The sequence below is a fragment of the Lissotriton vulgaris genome, chromosome 11, assembly GCF_964263255.1.
Source record: "Lissotriton vulgaris chromosome 11, aLisVul1.2, whole genome shotgun sequence".
Taxonomy (NCBI): domain Eukaryota; kingdom Metazoa; phylum Chordata; class Amphibia; order Caudata; family Salamandridae; genus Lissotriton; species Lissotriton vulgaris.
Window position 1 is genome coordinate 301,151,085 of NC_141699.1, and position 22,042 is coordinate 301,173,126.

The following is a 22,042-nucleotide window of genomic DNA, read 5'->3' on the forward strand; positions in this document are numbered from 1 at the left end:
AGATATGACTCAAACCACTATTGAACACTGTTCCTGATGCTCGCTTGGTGAGCAGGGGTGTTGAGCAGGGTATGCTAATCAAAGCTGTTGAAGGCTGATATAAAATCCACATTTGTAAAGCGCACAATCACCCGTAAGGGTCTCCAGGCGCTGGGGGCCGTCGGGAAGATTAAGCAAGCTATTGCCCAGAGTCACATGGTGCTGGGCTAACCTGCCGCCGGAGCCGGGGATCGAACTGTGATCCTCAGACTCCAGCGTCAGTCGCCCTAGCCGCGGCGCCACACCTCTTCCAGGTCTTGCAGGATGATGGCACTAGTGTTTTATTTTACCTGAAGGGTGGCAGCGACCACTTCAGTGGTCGTTGTCTCTGTTGCATATGGGCGTCTGACACTAGACTGGGGTTCCTTCAGGAAGGGGTTCATCTTAATATTCACATGAAAAATGATTAAACATGAGTTTTTAGATTACCTCGTCTAGAAATGGAAGGTGAGTGATTTGGTGGCAATCGGCACGATTACCTGGGCCCAGATTATGCTTCTTGATGAAAGGGAAAGCATTGAGCATATCCTAGAGTGAGCGTGCTGCAGGGCGACTTTCATGGTGATCAGCAACGGCGCTGGAGCCTCTTCTGGGATTTCATTTATAATGTGTTTTAGATAATGCTATCTCTGTAGGAGGTGGCTTTCAGGTAGTGAAGTAGTTTGGGCAAGTTGTGTGTCAAAAGTGAACCAGAGAGGTTTATTGAAGGGGCAATGGATTTTGTGATATTATTGGTCCATGTGATGATCATGAGATAGGGAAAGGGCAAAAAAAATATTAAAAAGGTAATGGGTAGGTGTAGGGAGCACTCAAAGTCCCTTTGTAGTTTAGGTGCCAGTGCTGATTTTGTAAGTGTGTGAGTCAAATAGAGGTTATAGGAGTCAATTATCGATGAGCCGCCATTACGGGGATCAGATAGTTACGGCACAGTTAAGTGAGACACAATGGTATTGTACGAAGTAATGCAAAGAACCCTACCTTCGTTCTAAACCAGTGTGGGTTATGACCGAGTCAAACTCAACTAGTGTTTAGGAGTTAAAATTATTTATGTGTGAATGAGTTTACATTGGAGTTAGAGGCCATCCACAGGAGGAATTTCCACTTAGATTGCAGCCACTTTTGGTTAAGAAAGAGAAAAAAAAACGAGGATAGTGATGTGCAAAACTATTGGAGTTTGAGTGAATCCGACCCATGAACGTAAGAGAATCTATGGGTTTATGAGATCAGTGCCATTGTGATTATCGTGACCGCTTTGCATGGTGCAGGTAAGTGCTAGGTGGTGAACGACCCCTTCAAAGTCAATGAGGTCAGTGCTTTGAGAAATAGACAATATTCTATTGGAATTTAGGAGGATATACATGTGGGAATGACTGAGATTTCATTTTAGGATATCAGGAAAGTGCTTTGGGACCTGAGGAAACTCATTTGGTGTTGATGAGCTGGGAGTGGAGGATCAAATTGGATGTTGGGACCTCAGTGACATGATAATAAACAAGACATGATGAGGTATCAAGGGATTTCTAAGGGGTTGGTGGAGAATCCCTTTATTGAGTTTTCGTTTACAAGAACTCTATATATTGCTTTAATCCAGTGTTGGTGGTAGTGACTGGACTGCATTGAGTATTTTAGGCCAATCATGTGAAGATCATGTGAGACTCGAGTCAGTGCTTAAACAACAATCTTCTAGCAAGTTAGGGCACGCCACCCAGTGTTTAAAGACCAGAGTTCTTTCAATTGAATGAGAGTTCTCACTTCGGGTCCTCTTTATCACCTCAAATCTCTTTGCTCCTCCCCCCCATGCATGTGCTTAGCTCAGCTACTGTGTCGCAAGGACCATACCCCCAAAACCAGCACTTACTCGTCACTGTCCTTCTTACTCTCCTCGATGTGGGCGATCGACTCTGACCTCAGGCGGTTCGTCACTTCGTACGTGCGCAGGGTCACACCGAAGATATCCTCATGGTATCTGTTGTCATCCTGCATTCAAAAAAAGTGCACAAAAAGGGCAGAGTAAGCACAGGTCTCAAATAACAAAGAATAATGACTGGTGCACACAATCATGCTTCAGACAAGCGTGCTTTACTGCGTTAATCGTGGAGCACTAAACCTTTCAGTGAAAGCCTGTGAATGTTACCTAGGAGGAAGGTAATAGAAGTGGTCAAGCGCTGCTTAACGGCAGATTGATGAAACCTGGGTAAAGTATGTGATTTATACTGTGAATGTATAGAGTCTTATCAGCGCCAGGACACTCTTTCTGAGTAGTTGTGTGCTCTATAAATGCACTTTCATTCATTCATTCATTCATTCATTCATTCACTCATTCATTCATTCATTCAATGTTACTGTGTGTCTTGATAGGTTGGGCTATAACTGGCAAGGTGTCTTTCACCCAAAGATGTTTTCCTGGCCAAGGGGATGCATGGTCAGCTGCAGTCACCAATAGGGAGCCTGTGCTCCTTCATTCCCTCGCTTCTCTGCAGCTATCATGCTGGGTCATGACTCATCGTAATTGGAGACAAGCAGTGGCATAACAAAGCCCCCCTCGCCCCCCCCCCGCAGTCCCCCGCGGGCCCCCTCAGCACAGTACTTTGGCCTAAGTGACACCCTTCCATGTACTTTGCAGGGGAGCCCTCTCCACTTTCGCTTTGGCACTGGAGACAAGGTGAACCAAGAGGCTTCAACACAGACAAGTTGAACCAAGAGGCTTCAACAAAGACAAGGTGAACCAAGAGGCTTCAACACAGACAAGGTGAACCAAGAGGCTTCAACAAAGACAAGGTGAACCAAGAGGCTTCAACACAGACAAGGTGAACCAAGAGGCTTCAACAAAGACAGGGTGAACCAAGAGGCTTCAACACAGACAAGGTGAACCAAGAGGCTTCAACAAAGACAAGGTGAACCAAGAGGCTTCAACAAAGACAAGGTGAACCAAGAGGCTTCAAGACAGACAAGGTGAACCAAGAGGCTTCAACAAAGACAAGGTGAACCAAGAGGCTTCAACACAGACAAGGTGAACCAAGAGGCTTCAACAAAGACAAGGTGAACCAAGAGGCTTCAACAAAGACAAGGTGAACCAAGAGGCTTCAACAACTTAAATCGGACTTTGCAATCACAATAAAGGAGATCAGTTTGGTGAGGCATTTGCTTCTCACCCATCCACAGTGAAAGAGGTTTGGCAGGGTACCAGAATATTGTGGCCTAAACATTAGCCGACGAGAATAACATCTCATTGGAGTTAATAGACATCTACACCCCATGGAGTGATATTTTTGTAAAGTATATTTAGGCTACGATATTTATATCAGACAACATTTTTGTTATTAATATACACACATAAAAGCTGCACATTGTCAGGTTAAGGTCAGAGAAAACGACAAGCATTACATATGTGCCGTCATCATCTTGCTACTATCTGCTCCATATTCTAAGTGGATGGGGAGAAGAGCAGCCTAATCGTTCAAGCCTGATACTAGGCCAAGCAGCAACTGGTCACCCGTTTTTGATGATGCTTGGCGTGACACATGCAAACAAAATATAGAGGCTGCCATTGAAGCTGAGACCAGTGTGAGGAACACCATGCAATGGCGGCTGGTGCATTATCGAAGTGATTAGCCCAACAGCACAATCCAGCACTCTCCCTCTGGCCTTGCCAAACCCCGGGGAAGACATTTACTTCACACACAAGCAGACATGCATACATACACACAGTTTCAGGGACACACACAAACACATTCATGAATACATACGCATGCAATCCCCAGCAAACAGAAACAAACCCACTTTGACTTAAATGCAAAAAAACAACCTGAGGCAGGCCCATGCTTTCCGACACTCCCATCTCTACACAGCAGCCGGAGGCAGACCCATGAGCTTCCATCCAATCGGAAGCTGGAATAGGGTTGATGGTACTGAAGTAGACCTTTTTCTCTATTCCATATTCTGATTGGGCAAGAGGGCATGAGATTGACATGCCCTGAAGCTCCATTGGAGAAGTGTGGCTCAGGGGTTAGAGGCGGCAGACCCGGAAGCTGAGATCGGCCCTGGACCAGGGTTCAATTCCCCGCCTCGGCGGGTCTTGGGCTAAAAAATTCCACGGACTCGATAATTCTCGCTCCGGTGCCTTCTCGACTCACGGGTTCACACTCTGTGGCTCTGGGCAATAGCTTGCTTAATCTTCACAACAGCCCCTCGCGGCGGGATGCCTGGCTTTCACCTTGTGGATACCCTGCCGGGGTTATCCCACAGGGGAATACCAGGACGGGTTCCCTAAGCAAGCGCCGGGAAACCCACTGCGGGTAGCTGTGCGCTATATAAGCTCAAATACATTTACATTTACATTATCTGACATGCAGCACTGTGTGACGCTAGTGCAGCATATCAGATATGTTTTATGAATGCGTTAGGTTGGGTTGTAACAGCTTCCACCTGACACATGTGCAAAATAAGTAGTGGAACCCTCTTCTGCCGCCAACCTGAACATTACAGCATTTACATGCGAGCAAACGATCTGTGAGATTGTTTGTTTTCATATAAAGGCTGTAATATGCCAGCAGTAGTGGCAGAGGGTGGACGCCCTGGCGCCCCCTTGGGGCAGCCGTTACTGACACCATGACTGGATCAGGGGACAGTGGAAAATGAAGGCACTAAAGCTCCACCCTGGACCAAGTTCTGTTGCATCAGGTGTGTAAAAACGAATCGTTTGATCTGAAGGTGCAGAGCCATAATCGTCCCAGTCGTCCCTTCAGTGGCGATTCAGAGGATGTCTAGTTGCTGCCAGATTAAACTACGAATATCACCAGGTGCCAGAAGAATAGAATGACAATGGATTCACTTTGTTGCATATTTTTTTCTGATGAAAAATCCAGTAAAAAGAAGCCACAGTCCTCAGGCATGGTTGGAGGTATTAAAGAAAACACACTTGTTGACATAGGCACAAAATTGGATGCAATGATGAGAGTATAATTCATCAGACGCCGATTCAGTGTGAGGAGCGGAGCATAAGACGTGAGCAGGCGAGCCTCTGTTTGCAGCAGTCTGCGGCATGGACTACAGTCAGCTGTGGTCGGCTGTGGCCGTAGTCATTGCCGCAGTCACTGCAGCAATCTGCTTGGCGGTTTAAGCCAATGGCTAGTGACAAGATTCCTGCGGCGGAGGGAGTTGTACACCACAAACTACTTTCCTCTGCTGGGGTGTTGCTCTTTCTTCCCCCACCCTATGAGCCGGAGGTGGGAGGCAGAAGGTAGACAGCAGTGTCAGCAGTGACGTAAGGCGGAGTTGGATAGCTGGGCACCATGACTTTGTGCTTCAGTGGTCAGTACCAATGGGAGTACCAGCGTGCAGGTAGAGGCTTAAACCACCGGCCCTCTCACTGGGCAGAGATGGCCTACATTAGGCTGGTGCAGCTTGTGCTTCCTGGAGGGGAGCCTCCTTTTCTACGTATATTTTCTTCTTCTGCCAATTGCTTTCGCTCATCATCTGGATGTCTGGTCATGCTCTATGTCTGCCATCTGCTATTTGCTCCCACACTATCACGGCGATACCTGCTATTACTGCTGGTTGTACAAGGCTCCATCTGAAAAGTGACTACAGATCCACCGTATAAGGCTCTTTTGCAGTGGTACAGCTGATGCAGGTTCAGATAGTGCATTTATTGGTACTTCTGAGCTTTTTCTGAGTTTATAACCGTGTTTAAGTGCAGACTTTCGGCCTGTTTAGCAGCCAGCAAGTTTATATGCACAGGCTCTGAAGGAGGGTGGGGGGGTTATTTCCCATTAGTGGCCTTGAAGCTCTCAGCATCACTTTTTCAGATCTCATCCTGTTATTACTGGTTTCTTTCGGAAAATGCCTAAAGTTGTCTTTGAGGCAGTGACGGAAGATTCGAGCTGCTGTCCCACTGTCCCTCCACTCTTGGCTTTGTCCTCTTCCCTGGCCCATGGACGGCCAAAGGGGGTCAGTGTTAACAGTGCGACTTTGGAGGCAGGTGGTGCGCAGGAGGGACCGGTTCTTCCGCCATTACCTGCGCTGATCATGCAGAATTGCCCATATAATGATCCTGTTGGGGTTGAGGTGAGAACCAGAGCAGTGCCAGTTATTTCCATTCCGCCCTCTCTCCCCCTTGAGGGGGCCTTGGTTCCAATATCTAATGCTCTGCCTGTGCCTCCTGGAGTGGGAGAGGAAATTGGGAAGTGGGGCTTCTCTTCCCTTGACGGAGTTGGGTCCTAGTGATGTCAGGAATCTGGTTAGGTGGTCTTGAGAGAAGGTCCCCCTATAGGAGGGACAAACTTGGCGTATCAGGTGTCTTATTTAGTTAGTATGAGGAATGCTGATCAGCGCACCACAACAGTGCCTGTCTCGCATCCTCATCCCAAACTTAACTATGTGGCAAACCCTTTTGTCCTACCTGGAACTATGTGGAATAGAGCGCTCTGTCATCTGTTCTGGATTTTACCCTGTAATTTGATAACGAGTCACCATGTTAACTAGAAGCTCTATCCTAAAGTCCTTCATGGAGATTGATGCTTTAAAGTTGGTGGAAAGCGGTGACACTACTAATTTGTTTACTCATTCATGTGGTCTGTCCCCTAATTCCAGAATCCCCTTTACTTCCCTGGTTATAGCAAATTTGGTTGTCCAGAATTGTGAGTTTTCCTACAGCAACGGATTGATGTAGTTCCTGTTGTCGAGTATTGGGAATCTCCTAACCAATAATCGATTAGACTAAAAGTATTTTAAACACTGAGTATTGATGCAGTGGGGCCTGTTCCCAATTTCATTCAGAGGAATCCCAAAGATATAGTTATTTCACTAGAGCAAGGGGGTCAAGTTTTTAACATGGTGGAAGGTCCTGTAACCCATCCCGGGCTACTGATTTGGAAGACGATCTTTCTCAGTGGAGCTGGGTGGCATGTGCATTGAATAACATCCAACCTTTACCCAGGATTAATGAGCCCTTGAGGCAGCTTGGGGGTGCTTTTTCTGTAATGGAATATGTCTAGATTGGGACAAGCTGAAAAAAATGTAAATCATCTGAAATCTTTTAATCCCTTAATCATGTGGCTCCAGGAAACCTGGTCATGAACAGACTTTAATTGCAGTGGTTAATTTGTATTCTCTTTTAACACAAGGAGTTCTGAAAGGGGTCACCCTAGTGGGGGTGGGGAGGGGGGCAATCTTGCTCAAGAACAAAGTTAACTGAAATCATGAAGTTGTCAAAGAGCCAAAAAGAGCCCATTCGTTGATCATGTACTAGATCACATCGATTTGGAAAACATTATTTAGATAGCCCTCACCCTCCAGGGTTCCCCTTGATGGCATGCTTCATCATTGGGTCCATCCCATTCCGCAATGGAATGGGGCGTGCTACAACCTACGAAATACATGGGAGCACTTATAGGTGCACAAATTACTTCATTTCAAAATACTCACTCCTCATACATATCAACCACACAACTCACACAATCAAATACCACTGGAGGTTTGACAAGGATTCACTGATATACCACAAGAGATTTGGAAAAAATCATGGCTTTTAAGACATTATAGTAATATATATCATTAAAAAGTATTTCTCCACAGAAGAACATCAAATACCTAAAAACATAAAAATTACAATGTGCATCAATCCTATAGGGGAAATACTTTTAAACAAAACCATTATTTTTTACAAACAGACATCTACTCAGTACATCATTAGGTTTCTATGTATTCCTTTCGCATGTATTGTAGTGTGTGGCTTCAAGAGCTCGTCAATGCATTTCAGTGGTTAAAATCAAATGTCAACCAACTTCTTCAGGACAAAATTGGTATCACATCCCCAATAATACATTCATACGACATTCCTTTCAATAGTTGTGGTAAATCAATCATATTTCCTCATTCCTCATGCAGAGCTTCATAGGAGTTGAATAAATATGTACTTCTCATTTCTTTGTGTCTAGGCGCAGTGTTTCATTCTCAATCTAACACAGTAACATTATCTATCTGAATCATAGAATTTAATTGTAATGCATCCCACCCAATGCAGTTGGATTAGTGGATCTGTATCAATATGGGACTAATCAACAGTGGATGTTATTTTATCCCTATAGATGGTGTTCTCATTCATACCACTTTTAAAGGAGCGTCACCACCACACCATACTTTGATTGCCCATCATCAACAATCTCTTTTTTTACAAGTCTCTTCCCCATTGAATCCTCCGTTACCAATCTCAGATCAAAAAATGGCTTATGAATTTATTATTGGGGAAATGATACCAATTTTGTCCTGAAGAAGGTGGCTGGCATTTGCTTTTACCCACCAAAACATTCCAACAAGATATTAAAGCCACAATGTGAAAGGAATACGTAGAAACCTAGGGCCCGATGTAGGTAATCCCTATTTACCTACTCTTAAATACCGAATCATACCGATTCGGTATTTAAGAGTAGGCAAATAGGAAGGGGGCAGATGTAGGTAATTCTTATTTAAGAATTACTGAATCTGTAAGATTCAGTATTTACCGATTCGGTAAATACCGAATCGGTATTTCCCATTGATTCCTATGGGCCTTGAAGCCCATAGGAATCAATGGGAAATACTGATTCGGTATTTACCGAATTGGTAAATACCGAATCCTGCAAGGGTGAACGGGGTGTAACTTTGACACCCTGTAGCACCCCAATTCCAGGCTTGTGTGCCATGTGGCACACATACATGCCCTAAGGGCATATCTGTGTGTCACATGGCACAGGTGTGCATGCACAGATGTGCATGTACACCTGAATTCGGTATTTTACCACCCAATTGTATTGGGTGATAAAATACCGAATTCTGAAGGCCTGTAGCACTGTAAACAGTGCTACCTACATCTGGGATTTACCGAATCGGTAAAATTACAGATTCGGTATTTAACAGAATCAGCAAATTTACTGATTCGGAAAATTTACCGATTCTTTAAAATAATGGCCCCTACATCTCAATCACCAAATACCGGTCGGTAACGGCCGAATTAGGCCGTTACCGACCGGTATTTGGTGACCTACATCGGGCCCTTAGTGATGTAATGAATAGATGTCTATTTTAAAAAAATGAATGGTTTTGTCTACACAAGTATTTACCCTACAGGATTGATGCACATTGTAATTGTAATTTTTTTTTATTTGAAATGTTCTTCTGCGGAGAAATCTTTTTTTAATAAAATAAATTAAAAGCCACATATTTTTTCTAAATCTCTTGTGGTATAGGAGTGTATCCTTGTCAAACCTCTAGTGGTATTTGATTGTATGAACTGTGGATTTCATATGTATGAAAAGTAAATATTTCAAAATGTAGTAAAGTACTCTAGGGGAATTATAGTTTTTTAGTTTGGTAGAACCCTGTCCCTTGGTGTGCAAGGGGTTACTCTCTATTTCGATCACATATCTCTTTATATCCCCATTTCCAGAAAGATAAAGCAGTCACATGAGATTCCCATTTGTGTGGCTATAGACATGGCAATAAACGCAGTGTAGTGAGATAAGAATCCAAAGCTACAATGGATGGCATTATCGCAGGCCTCTTGATGCCTGTTTTCACTTTTAACTGGAACTGAATCTGTAGTCAGATATCTGCAGCTTTGCCCTAAATCCAGATATATCATTATATTCTCAATGCAATATAGGATTAGTCAATTAGGATTAGGGCCTACTTGCTACGTTTCCTCCTGCGAAGTGGAAGTGTTTGAGATTGGGGCCCGACAACTCCTTACTAATAACATTGCACTAATGAGGACAAAAAAATAAAATAAGTGGAAATGTTTGGAGTTACCATCAAGAAGGTCATGCCTAGTTGTAGAGCAGAGCAGTGACATCCTGTTGCAAGTGGGAAGCATACTGTAAAATAACACTTGCACGGTGGCTGTTCTCCATGGCTGACAGGGAAGTTCCGTTGTGAGGATTTAGACCCATGATTGAGTTGTTTGCTCATGTGCTCCATGTCAAAGGCCTCCACACTACCTCCATGAAGGTGGAGGATGTCAGAAGGGTAGCAGCATCTGTCTATCAGAACTTTGCAGTTTACTGGATGTTGTGATTCTCATTGAATTCTTCATTCTCTGTCTCACTCACGTCCCTTCTAAAGAAGCCTTACAGGTGGGTGCGCAGGACTGGAATAAAAAAGAGCTTTTTAAAATATCAAGATGCCCTGACATATCTTCTGTGCTTTAACCCTAGAAAGACCAACACCCTGTGCCACTGTCTCCAGGAGGATTTTGGGGACCAGGGTAGGTGGTAAAAGTGGGTACAAGTCGAAATACAAACTGTGTGTGTGCTCTCAGGTGTATTTTCCGGGCAGGATAGCTGCTGACCCCCCTCCCCCCGCCCCTTCCATTCTCCCCTAAAAGCAGTGCCCAAGTCCTCGGCGTACCAGGGATTTCCCCGTCTATCCTTTCAATCACAACGCCAAGGACACAACCAGGGGCGGATTGGCAAGGCGGGCATTCGGGAATGGGCCGAAGGGCCCGTGCCTCAGTGCCCTCTGTGGGCCGTTTTTTTCTCCCCTGTCCCAGTCCACAGAGAGTGGACTAGGAAAGGGGAGAAAAAAAAACGGCCCACGGAGGCCACGAGACAGAGAGAGAAAATGAAAGCAGCCTCGCTGTGCGGCCAGACAGCGATTGTCAGCTGTCGGCTCTCCTTCACCCCTACCCTGCCAAGCAATCAAGCTGAGGCTGGGCAGGGGAGGGGTGATTGTTTGCAATAATCGGCCTCCCTGGGGGCCAGGTGTTTCTCAGGCCTTTGAGCCATTTTCACCTCGGCCCCCCTGGGGCCCTTGCAGCCCAGAAACGGTGTTAGTCTTAACACCTCGCCCACAGCCCTTCACATTCAGGGCATAGTGGGCGAGGAACAATGGGTCTTGCTGTGGGGGCCTGGTGATGTTTGGAATTTTCTATTTTATTTATTTATTTATGCGATTTTAAATAGCGCGGACTTTACCCAAAGGTGTCAGAGCGCTTCACACAAGGAACAGCAATTATACATGAGGGGAAAAATTACAAGTGGACAAATTACAAAAGCAAACGTTAAGTTACATGAATCAAAAGTGACAATAGTGAGCAACCAAAATACATGAGGTAGCAATCGGTACATTACAGGAGGAACAAGTGATATGTGTGCAGGTTACAAAAGCGTACAAAGTACAAGTAGAGATATAATACTGCAATAAATGGCAGACACTCCAGCACAAGAAGAAACGTTACGTAGGCAATGGTGGCACTTGTGCAAGTATCTAAAGCAAACAAAAGTGAGAGGTAGCATACAGTGTGATACCAGAGAAAAGTGACATGTGCAAGTTACAAAAGGGTACCATACACAGGTACAAGGGTAATACTACAGTAAATGGCAAACACTCAAACTGCCAGAACACACTGGGAAGGCACTTCCCATGCACCAGCTTCACCTCAGCCTCCCCCCTGGCTACCTGGCTACCTTGGATGACCCAGAAAGCTGTGTTTTGTGCTCCCCTGCCAGGACATTTTCCGAAGGCCTGGAGGACTGATTAATTTACTAATTGCAGGGGCCTTACCTGTTCATGTGCTCCTGAGCTGAAGGTCTGGGGAGGGCTAAGTAGGTTAGTAATAGCAGGGGCTTTGCTGCTTTTCAGGTGCTCCTGTGCTGGAGGGCTTGAATAATTTTGTGACAGAAAGTGGCCTTACTATTTTTTTTTAGTTGCTCAGCATGTAGGCCATTGGCACCTTTGCCCTGTGTCCTGTGCAAGAACAGTATCCTCCCACTTTCATTCCTTGTCTGTGCAAATGGTGTTTGAATGTGGGCCACGCCCCTTAAATATGGGCCACGCCTCTTGAATGTGGGCCACTTTTTTCGTCAGTGCCCGGGCCGAATTGTGATCCCAATCCGACCCTGGACACAACTCCTAAAGTTTTTGCATCTTATGGCTGCTGGTATGCACGTGCGCTCAACACTAATACACAATGCCACGTCGAGAAGTTACAAAACTTTAAACTGAAGTCCTCCAACATGAACAGCCTCCACCCAGTGGCTACGGCGAGTGCAATGCAGCTCACCCTTTAACTGAACAGCCCCATTAGACAAAGCTATTAACTGTCTAGCAAAGAGGCTGCTTGCGAAGATGTATAGTTCCTATTATGAAACAGGCTGTGGTTAACTTCCCAAAACTCACGGTGTAACTCGTCGTTTACCCGGCGAAATGTAACACGCGATTGGCGGATGCTTGAATGTAGATGCAGTAAAATGACAATTACACAAACTATTCTGGGATGGGTGCATTCTGTAATTAAATTCAAGCGGCAGGCATGGCCATGGGTTGAGTGCGAGCTGCTGCTCTTACAGAACCGCGCGAGACTTAATGGGCAAGAAAGAGAAAGATGAAGCATTGACGTGATTTGTGGCTATGTGCCATATGTTATATAAATATAGTAATTACATGAGCTTCCTCTTCTCATTTTAAACTCTAGCTGTGAGCTCAGGAGCGCATGCAGGGAGGCGACAAGAAAGTAGAAAGCAGGGGAGTCTGTGGCACTGATGGCAAATCCATGTGCTAGTATCATGACTGGCTCTGGGCGGTCAGTGCCAGTGGTCAGAAAGCCCTCACCATGTGTATTTGCCTCGCAAGAAACCTGTGCATTTTCAAAGTGTGAAAGAAAAGCAGTGGGCTATTAGCACGTTGTTCTGCCACCACATAGCGGTCTGGGAGCTTTAATATCTCGTGCAGCACTTATGATTGTCTTAACCGGAAAACATGGGCCAGTATGGGGTGGATGGGGGGATGGGGTGTAGGGCTGATGAATGTAAATGCAACAGAGGCGGTATGACAGATTAAATAGATGCCCCTTCCGTTGTTTTGGAAGCCAAGTGCAGGGTCACTACTGGCAGGACGAAAGTCCATAGCTGCGGCTTTGTCTGCATAAGTATGAACCTGCCCACTTGCCACACTAGCCACCATCTGCTGCATAATGTGCATATTAAAACATGTTTTTATTCAAACGAATATAAGTTATTAAATTGATCCACACGTGTTGAAGCCTCACCTGAAACTTCTCAAAAGCGAACTTGTTCCCTTTTACCTGATGATTAGTTTCGGGCCAATAAAGAGGTGAAATGTTTGTATACTTAGTGTGAACACCCGCAATTGTAGCAGCAAACGAAAACTTTACATAAGTAGTTCTAGGGGTAGAAAGAATGATGTTGGCCAATTGTTGGGTCTGCACATAGGTTTCTATACTTCCCAGCCCCAAACTGTATTGACCTCTCACCATACTTAGAACTTGCTCTGAGATTATTCAGTAACAAAGAGGTGATTTTAAAGATAAATAAAATATTCTCAGCCGGAAATTACGTGCATCGCAAAACTGACGGAGAAGGTTCGTGCTCCCATACATAGTGACGAACAAGTGTACATTTACCGATCAGTACATAAAATGCAGCGGCATCAGTGGAAAAAGGCATGATGCACAAGACAAATAGCGCAAATTTATTTGCAAAACTGCCTGATGACCGGTTCATAATTGCTCTGCCATTGACGCAATCCATCATCTGTGCTCAGACGTGTAAGTTTTGTTTTTACTAAATGTACTTAGTGAGTAGAGCAATATGGGGAACGTGTACACGAGGTTCCTTTGGACAAATAGAGGACAACTGGAGTGAGTTTATGATACTCTCAAGGAAATAATCACCTACAGGTGACACATGGCCCACTGAATAGGCATAATCTATGTCCCTGTACGAACTGTAATTTATTTTCTCTGTGGGTAGACACACACATATATGTTTGTAGATACATACATATAACCTAAGAATTAACATAGTTTGCTCTCGCAAGTAGAAATTCTAGTTAGCATCTTACTGCACCGACATGCTCGACTTAACAGCTCAACAATATTGTGGTCCTATGTGCCTAAACAGCAGAAGATATAGTCCGGGTTAAGGATGCAATGAATAACTAACTACAAAGGGACAAGAGAGAGTGGAGAGGATGTGGCATAACGGCAGATCGGATGACCTGGAAGCTGGGGATCCGGTTCTGGTCTCGACAGGGACACTCAACATCCTGTGATTCTGGGCAAATCACTTAGTTCCCAGCGCCTAACAAAATGAATGTGTTCGTCTGTAAAACAACTAATGCCCATCTAAAGTGCTCCGATACCTTCGGTCGAGTTCGCGCTATATAAAACTAAAACATAATAATAATAATGGGCCATATACAAAGAGATATGGGACCAAATTACATACATTAACTCGCTCTCTTTCATGTCGTTGTTGGTGATGCTTTGTGCCAATAACTTTTGCTAACCAGTACTGTATGTGAGGCTGTTAAATTGTACGGAGTCGATCGACAACGCCTATCAACAGAGCTGGATTAATATGCAATACATTTATTAAGCGAAGGACATGCAGTACATTGGTGGCAGAGTGCTGTAGAACGCATGAAAATAATTCTCATGAATAATCTTGACACACATTTTGTTATTGTGCCTGTCGGAAGAGCCAAGCTTCGAGACAGCAGCACCGGGTTCGGCTTCCAATCCCAGCCAAGGTCCTTGAGATCAACATGGCCTCTCCATGATCTAAAACTCAATTTCCCTTTGAGGATGGAAAGTGCTGTCAGAAGTGGCAGCCGAGCCTCCATTAGGACACGAAGCTCCTGTTTCCTTGCGGGCGGCGGGCTCCAGAGGGCGCAGTAGTGAGCAGTGATGGAAGTGTGCACATTGTTAAGGGGAACAGAGATTCTGGCTCATTTAATAGCCAGCTGCTGCTTACCCAACATTTCATCTGTAAGATTCGAGATCTTAAAGTAAGTAATGATTATGTAAATTGAACAAGCCTCCCTCTACTAAATCACCAATAAGTCCTAGGAGTAGAAGAGGTGAATGTACAGATAGAAGGAAAGAAGTTAATTTTTTCTCTGGGGTGAGTTGGTTGTCAGCTGCGGTGCAGGCGGCCACGCTCTGCAGTCTGGGTACTTGGAATGCAAACTGACTGCCACTTTTTCAGCTGACTATGATATGGAGATTTGGAGTAAGTTCTTTTTGGATGAGCGAAGAAAGAGTCTCGTGGTGTAAATCTGTGCTTAGTTTATGAGGTATGGATTGCACTTTCAGCATGAGCAAAGATCAACACCGACACCCACAGACCACGCAAGAAATCTAGGGATCATCCTAGATGACAAGCTCAACCTGACGGCTCATATCAACGCAGTGTGCACCTCCTGCTTCCACATCCTAAGCATGCTGTGAAGAAATTTCGAAAGGCTGCCTCAGAACACCAGAAGGACTGTCACACAATCACTCATCACCAGCAGGCTGGACTATAGCAACACTTTCTACACCAGAACCTCCAAACAACTCCTACAAAGACTCCAGACCATCCAGAACACCGCTCCAAGTCACATACTCGACCTCCCACGCCGGACTCACATTACACTGTACCCCAGGAAGCTTCACTGGCTCCCCATCCACAAGCGCAGCCAATTCAAACTTCTCAGACAAACATTCAAAGCCCTGCACAACACAGGATCAGAATACCTGAACAGCTACATACACTTTCACCAACCCACCAGACACTTACACTCCGCCTCACTCTCACACATTCTTCGCATCCGCAAAAGCACAACTAGAGGTCGCTCATTCTATTACATTGCACCTGAGACATGAAATGACCTCCCTCAACAGATCAGAGCCTCCTCCTCACTTCAGCTTCTAGCGGAAATCAAGAAGACCTGGCTTTCGTATAAGCACCTTGGGGGCCACAAACCTACACACCTGCCAAGGCGCCTGGATACCCTCTCTGGTGATTAGTGTTCTATGCAAATAAATATTAGGTAACATAACTTTAATTGATGCACTTGTGAATCAGCAAGAGGGTCTTGAATGCAGGGGCTGCCCAGGGAACTAAAGGAAGCCATGAACCATGCTTTAATTGTATCCCCAGAATTCACAAATGAGCAAGTGCAGCAAGGCAGTATAAGAAGGCTAGTCGGATGGGTTTCAGAAGATGAGAGGTGGCTCCTTCATGAAACTCTTACAAATAAATTGCCTTTAAAAAAAATATATCTTGACCAAAAGCTTCAGGGTCTGGCACAGAACCCAGGAGCATTATGTCTATATCTCTGCAAGTCATGTATATAAAATAAAATGTTCAACTCCTCACGCTACTCTCTGGCTTGGCCGGACCAGCCAGGCCTCCACCTGTGGCGCAGCAACAAGGCGAGAACCTTCCTGGTGTGGGACAGTGCTCCCAGAAATATTAGTACCACCAACCTACGCCCTCAATGTCCTTGTCTTGTCTGCAGTTGTTAACATCCTCAACCACGTTGCTCAAACTGAGACCTTCTCATCCCACGTGAGCGTCACTGAAGCTACCACGAATTGGGTTCACTTAACTTTTCCAAGTCTACTAGATGATGTAAAAATGGCCACTCTAAGATCTCCATACATCAATTTATCTTGTTGAAAGTTTGCTCCTTGATATTTAATGTCTATGTGGAGTGTGTGCATTCCTCACTCATCAACCTATAACCAATTACCAATATTTTAACAGTGCTCAACTGTATCTCAAGGTTTCATCGGCTGACAATATCCATCACGTCGGAACCTACCTGGTTGCTTTCTGAAAATAGAAGATCACAACATTCAATACGCTAGAGGGCATATGCTAGAGGCATAATCTACCTACTCCATGGTGGCACAAACTAACCGCAGGTCTAGGCATGGCTTGACAGAAGGTATCGGATCAGCTCCTCGCCTTCCTTCTCCTACTGTGACACACTTGGTTTCTACACAGACAAAGAGCTAGGCACCACATAATAAAAAAGACAAAAGTGCCTATTTTCATATTAGCCTCCTATGAAGGATCAATTGGTCCCCCCCACAATGTCATACCTTTTACAGGCTAAGCCCTTTTCCTGCTCTGCAAAGATGAGGATGGCTCGCTGTTGACCAGACTGCACCCCAGCATCACTGAAAGTCACCCCACTTGCTGCAGGTTACCTGATCACCCTACAGAGGAAACAGAAAAGCATCCCAACTACCCTAAAAAACCTCCACAGCTTCAGCTCCTTACATGTATCTTGTCCAACCCATGCTGCGAGTCTACAAAGCCATCTATGAGAACGCATTTTCCAGCAAACAACAATCTGACTCCCCTCCCTGCTCAGCCCTTCCCTATTGTAACACTGGCACCACTTCCCTGTTAGCTCATGCAAAATGTAATCAGACAAACAGGCCACACACTTCTACTATTATGTGAAACATCCTGTTACCTTCTGAGGTCATAAAGAATTACCCTGAAAATAATGACACTTTCTGATTCGAGGGCACCACGACGACTTTTGGTAATGGTGGTAAATGAGTGAGCTACGGTGTGCAGCACATTGGTCTGCAGTGGATGGATCAAAAGAAGAGGTCCAATCAACATTTGTTCCCATGTACCCTTTCTCAGACTCCCTCTTTGGGCAGGTCATCTCTCAAGAAGACACACCAGGTCATGAAGAACATTTTTATGCCGATGAGCGTAATCCAGAAGCTGCATGTGACAAAGCTTGGAGCTCTGTTCATAATGTAGCTTTTCCAACTAAGTCGAAAATATAACATGAACATATGTAGGTCATGCAAGCAGTGAGTGCTGGGGAGGGGAACATTTAGAAAAAATGGCCTCAAGAATTGGAACGCCGTTCCAATTATAAGGAAATGTAGCAACAAGGAAGCATTATTGAAACTCAGAAAAATGTTTCTTGTTATTACAGAGAAGATTCACAGCCAATGTTGAGGCAACTTTTTGGTCACTTGACTTCATTATTCTCCCTTTTACACGATTGGGTGATGTTTATTCTGTTAACTCAGGCATGCATAAGCTTTAGACTACTCCTAGTATCTTGCCTAGGAATTACGGAGCAGATTTACAAGCCCGTTGCGCCCCTTTTACGCCGCCGTTGCATCACTTTTGTGATGCAGCGGCGGCGCAAAAGAAGTGCCATGGTGCGGGGTACTTACAACGTGACGCATCTGGGAGATGCGTCACGTTGTAAAGCCCTGCGCCAGAAAGAGGCGTTCCTGCGCAGAGGGGGACTTTCTGGTGCAGGAACGCCTCCTAAAAGTGGCTGAGTGACATCTACAAGATTTCACTCAGTCACTTTGGGGCCCATGCTGCGTCAAAACCCTGCGCCTGCTTTAAGCAGGCGTAAGGATTGACGCAGCATTAACAAGATAGGGCCCCCCAGAGCCTTGCTGGAGCTGCGTCGTGCTTGCGACGCAACTCCAGCAATGCGCCGCTTTTACGGCACAGTGCCGTTTTTGCCCATTGGTGCGCCGCATTGTAAATGAGGCGCATCAATGGTGGCGGAGGCATGGCGCACAATGAGTGGCACATCCCTGCTGATATGCAGGGATGCGCCACTTATTGTAAATCTGCCCCTAAGTACCTTTAGGTCATTCTGATACTTTACCCTGAAATTCATTACAGAAAATGATTATTCTGATTGCTGTAAGATTTGATCAAATTACTTGATCCATTACAGGAGATCACTCTAATTTAGCATTTGATAGAAAGAGATGACAGATCACTTTACTCTTGTTTAGGTTAGACAGAATAGTCAAATTATTCTAGTGACATTACTTTAGAGAAGCCAATGATTATTACCTTAATCGGCATTAGAGTGCAAACAAGGATTAGTGTATTTACTTAGGGGTTTTGTAAGGTATTGCAACCACCATAGTAACCACAGAGCACCTTTAAGTTCAAATATTAAAGGTGGATCTATAAAAGTGCACAACAACATTAGTCCTAAACCAAGTAATTACACAACAAATTGTAAGCAGATGGTAAATCCTTAGAAGGGAAAATAGTCGTAAGTTGGCCCTATAAAGTGGCTAAGGGTAGTTTTAGGCATCTAAATAGTCCGAGTGAAGCTCAGTAGGAACACCAATGATTTTCACCATAAGATTATTTGGAAAGATGAGTTTTTGTAGCAATAAAACAATAATAAATCCTTTTACCCTCGTATACCCAATTATATACTTTACTAAGTCAGAGAAGAATATCACTATGCTGTTTTTTATTTTCAGAACTTTGGAGTCTCCGTTACCTTGGCTTAGAATAAAGGAGTTTACTCTGAGTATTCTAAACTGATTTGGTGCACAGAAGATAGTTTTGTATTCTATACATTGCCCTACATTACAGAAATATATTATTCAAACTACTTTTGCTTGTACTGGACTTCATAAGAAAATTACTATGATTATTTAGATTTTCACAGTCCTGCATTGAATTACAGGAGGTGAAATTATCGGTCTACTTTTGCCCTACAGTAAAACAAAGATGATAACTCTGATTACTGGATCTTGTATTATGTTATAGAAGCAGATTCATCTTGTTAAGTTTTGAGAGAGGCTATACTTTTCTTCATTAATGGTACTTACAACATTAAGCACCACTGGCACAGCTGTCCTACCACTAGATTAAAAACCTGGGAAGTTTTCAGGGTTTAGATTCACGGTCTCATTCATTCCACATGGTCCATACATTAGGAAGGCCTCAGTGAGACAGATGTTGATGTGTTGCAGACACAGTCGTCATACCTTTTGTCTTTCCTCTGTTTAGGCACATCATACTTGATCTTGGAGTGTTCCCAATGTGGGATTGGCTGTGTGTCAGTCTAACAGTTCCTAATTGTTGCCGCCACTATATCTACATCCATGTGCATAATTCTCTGGTCGTATGTATTGTTCGTAAATAGATTTTGTAAAATTCTATAATAAAAAGAATTCATTGTGCAGCCTATGAGATGTTCATTTGTATTCAGAATGAGTGCCTTGTTTACATTGCTGATTACCTGATAATACAATGTCTGGAATAGGCAATCCAGCTCTGCATTTAGGCATGATCTAACCAAGGTTGTCCGAGAACAGATGTTGCTAAACAAAAATGTTACCCCCCCCCCCCTCCACTTCCCAGGATGTCATTATAACCTTGGAGAGCTTTACAACCTAGTGTGTGAACCTGTGCAGTGAATGCACCCTGCGGCAGGAAACCCTATGCGTCAATGGTATTGCCTGCCGGTTGGGTTGAGTCATGGTCGGTTAGCTCAACACGCTTGCATATGACAACTACCCTCATTCTGCTGATGAACGCTCCTGCCTCCTCGGTCGACACATTCCCCCGCTGCTTCATGATGTGCTGAATGCTCTTAAGGACATCGCCGGCCATAGTGACATCTCCGCAGACGTAGATGTGGCCGCCTTGCTCCTTCACTGCTTTGTACACCACCTCGGACAGCTGCTCCCGTAGAACGTCCTGCACATATTTCTAGAAGGGAAAAGACAAGAAGCAGTAGTTAGCAGAGCCTAGCTTGAGGCCATGTCACCTGCGGCCACCCAAGCAGAGAGCCTGGCGGACATGATGGACTGCGTTATCCTTGAGGTGTCTCAATCTACGTATGTAGTGTTCTAAAGTCAGAAAAATCAAGTTCCTATTTGTTTCCGCACTGAAGCAGTACATATCTCGCTGTGAGTCAGCCCCCGGGATGTTTAGCTAACCAATCAGAAATGACAGCTGATAACATGGGGCATCATTCTAGCTAACCAATCAGGGATAACCGCATAACGCTGGTCATCAGTCCAACAGCCTGGTAGTTGACTGTCAATTCTCAAAGCGATCTTTGTACCAACAGAGACACGCATCACAACGCTTTTCCGTGGGGAGGGGGGTGCACTCCCCGCTGAGCCTTTTAATGCAGTCCACTCACATTTGGAGTGCTGATCTTTGTGAGATATCTTTGATACCAACCGCAACTGCATCCCCAAAGTTGCCACTAATAAATAAATACTTGTTCATGATGTTGTGCAGGAGATTCTCACTATCGGCTTCACAAAAGTATTTTACTAGTTCGAAAATCGAATGTGAAATAACAAAATGTGTGTATAAATTAAATGGTCACAATAGGGAATCACTGTATCCTTTACACCCTAGCTCTTAAGACCTCGTGAAATGAGCAGCAAGGACGGTCACAATCTTCAGTGCTGTTCAGACAATCAGCAAAGACGGATAAAAAAAAACAACAATAACTCAAGCATGTACTCGCTAAGGTTTAATATATAGCGACCATTAGAGCCCTAAGCCTTTACTGCAAGGCATCCCTTTATGATTCTAGTTCCCCACACCTTACATCAAATTCCACTGCTGACATATTATAATGTAGATCATATTCTGCTGGTCTTCCCCTTGTGATTTAGTTACTAGTATCAAGTAACACTACTGACATATTATAAGGCAGGTTATGTTCTGCTAGACATTACTTTCTGGTTGTACTACCAACATAAGTAGGTTACGTCTTTCGAGACATCCCGCTCTGATTGTAGTTCCACCTCAAGTTGCACTGCTGGCATAAGCTAAGGCAAGTTATGCTACGCCATTGGCAATTGGTTTGCACACGCTCTACCGCTGGCATGGCCTCCTAGAGCTATCAGCAGTTGGGGGACATCCTGCATGGTTCTGGGTTACCACTGCAGACTGGGGTCTTATTCAACCCATATCTCGTGTTGATGTATTGTGTTGCGTGCTGCTTTTGATCTACTGAAAGGGAATGTGTAGCATTGATTTGTTGCTCTTTCTGATCCTAAAGGGATGAGATGTGACATGTCTAGGCCCCATTCAGGTCTGCCTCTCCTACTGAGGTGTTAGATCTGATTCTCTGGATGGGATGCTGTAAACGTCGCTGGTGGGAGACTGGCAGCTCGGCAAGACGAGCATGAGATACTGCGCTGGAGGTGGGCTGGTCCAAATGGGGCATTCTTTCTACCTCTGAACTTGTACTTATTCAATAAAGAGGAAGCCACTAATATTTGTTATTCCGGAGAGCAGCTTGATACCTGCTCATATATCGGCCACTCCTTTATAGCAGCGTATCTTTCACATGTCACATTTATTTAGACCCATCATAAGTTTCCAACTGTGCAATGCAAAAGATATATTGGTCATGGACTCATTCAATATTAAACCAGAGTGCTCCATTACTTGCA

At 44.6% G+C, this 22,042-nt stretch overlaps 1 protein-coding gene across 1 annotated transcript in view; it reads right to left on the minus strand.

Annotated features, from left to right (window-relative positions):
* Positions 1 to 1,893: 1,893 nt before the first annotated feature.
* Positions 1,894 to 22,042, minus strand: part of NOS1 (nitric oxide synthase 1) — a 534,740-nt gene continuing 514,591 nt past the window's right edge. Inside the window, exons 26-27 of the mRNA XM_086943269.1 lie at positions 20,136 to 20,330; positions 1,894 to 2,016 (exon numbers count right to left, since the gene is read on the minus strand). Coding sequence (XP_086799395.1) covers positions 1,894 to 2,016; positions 20,136 to 20,330 — 318 coding nt within the window. The remainder of the gene's footprint in view (positions 2,017 to 20,135; positions 20,331 to 22,042) is intronic.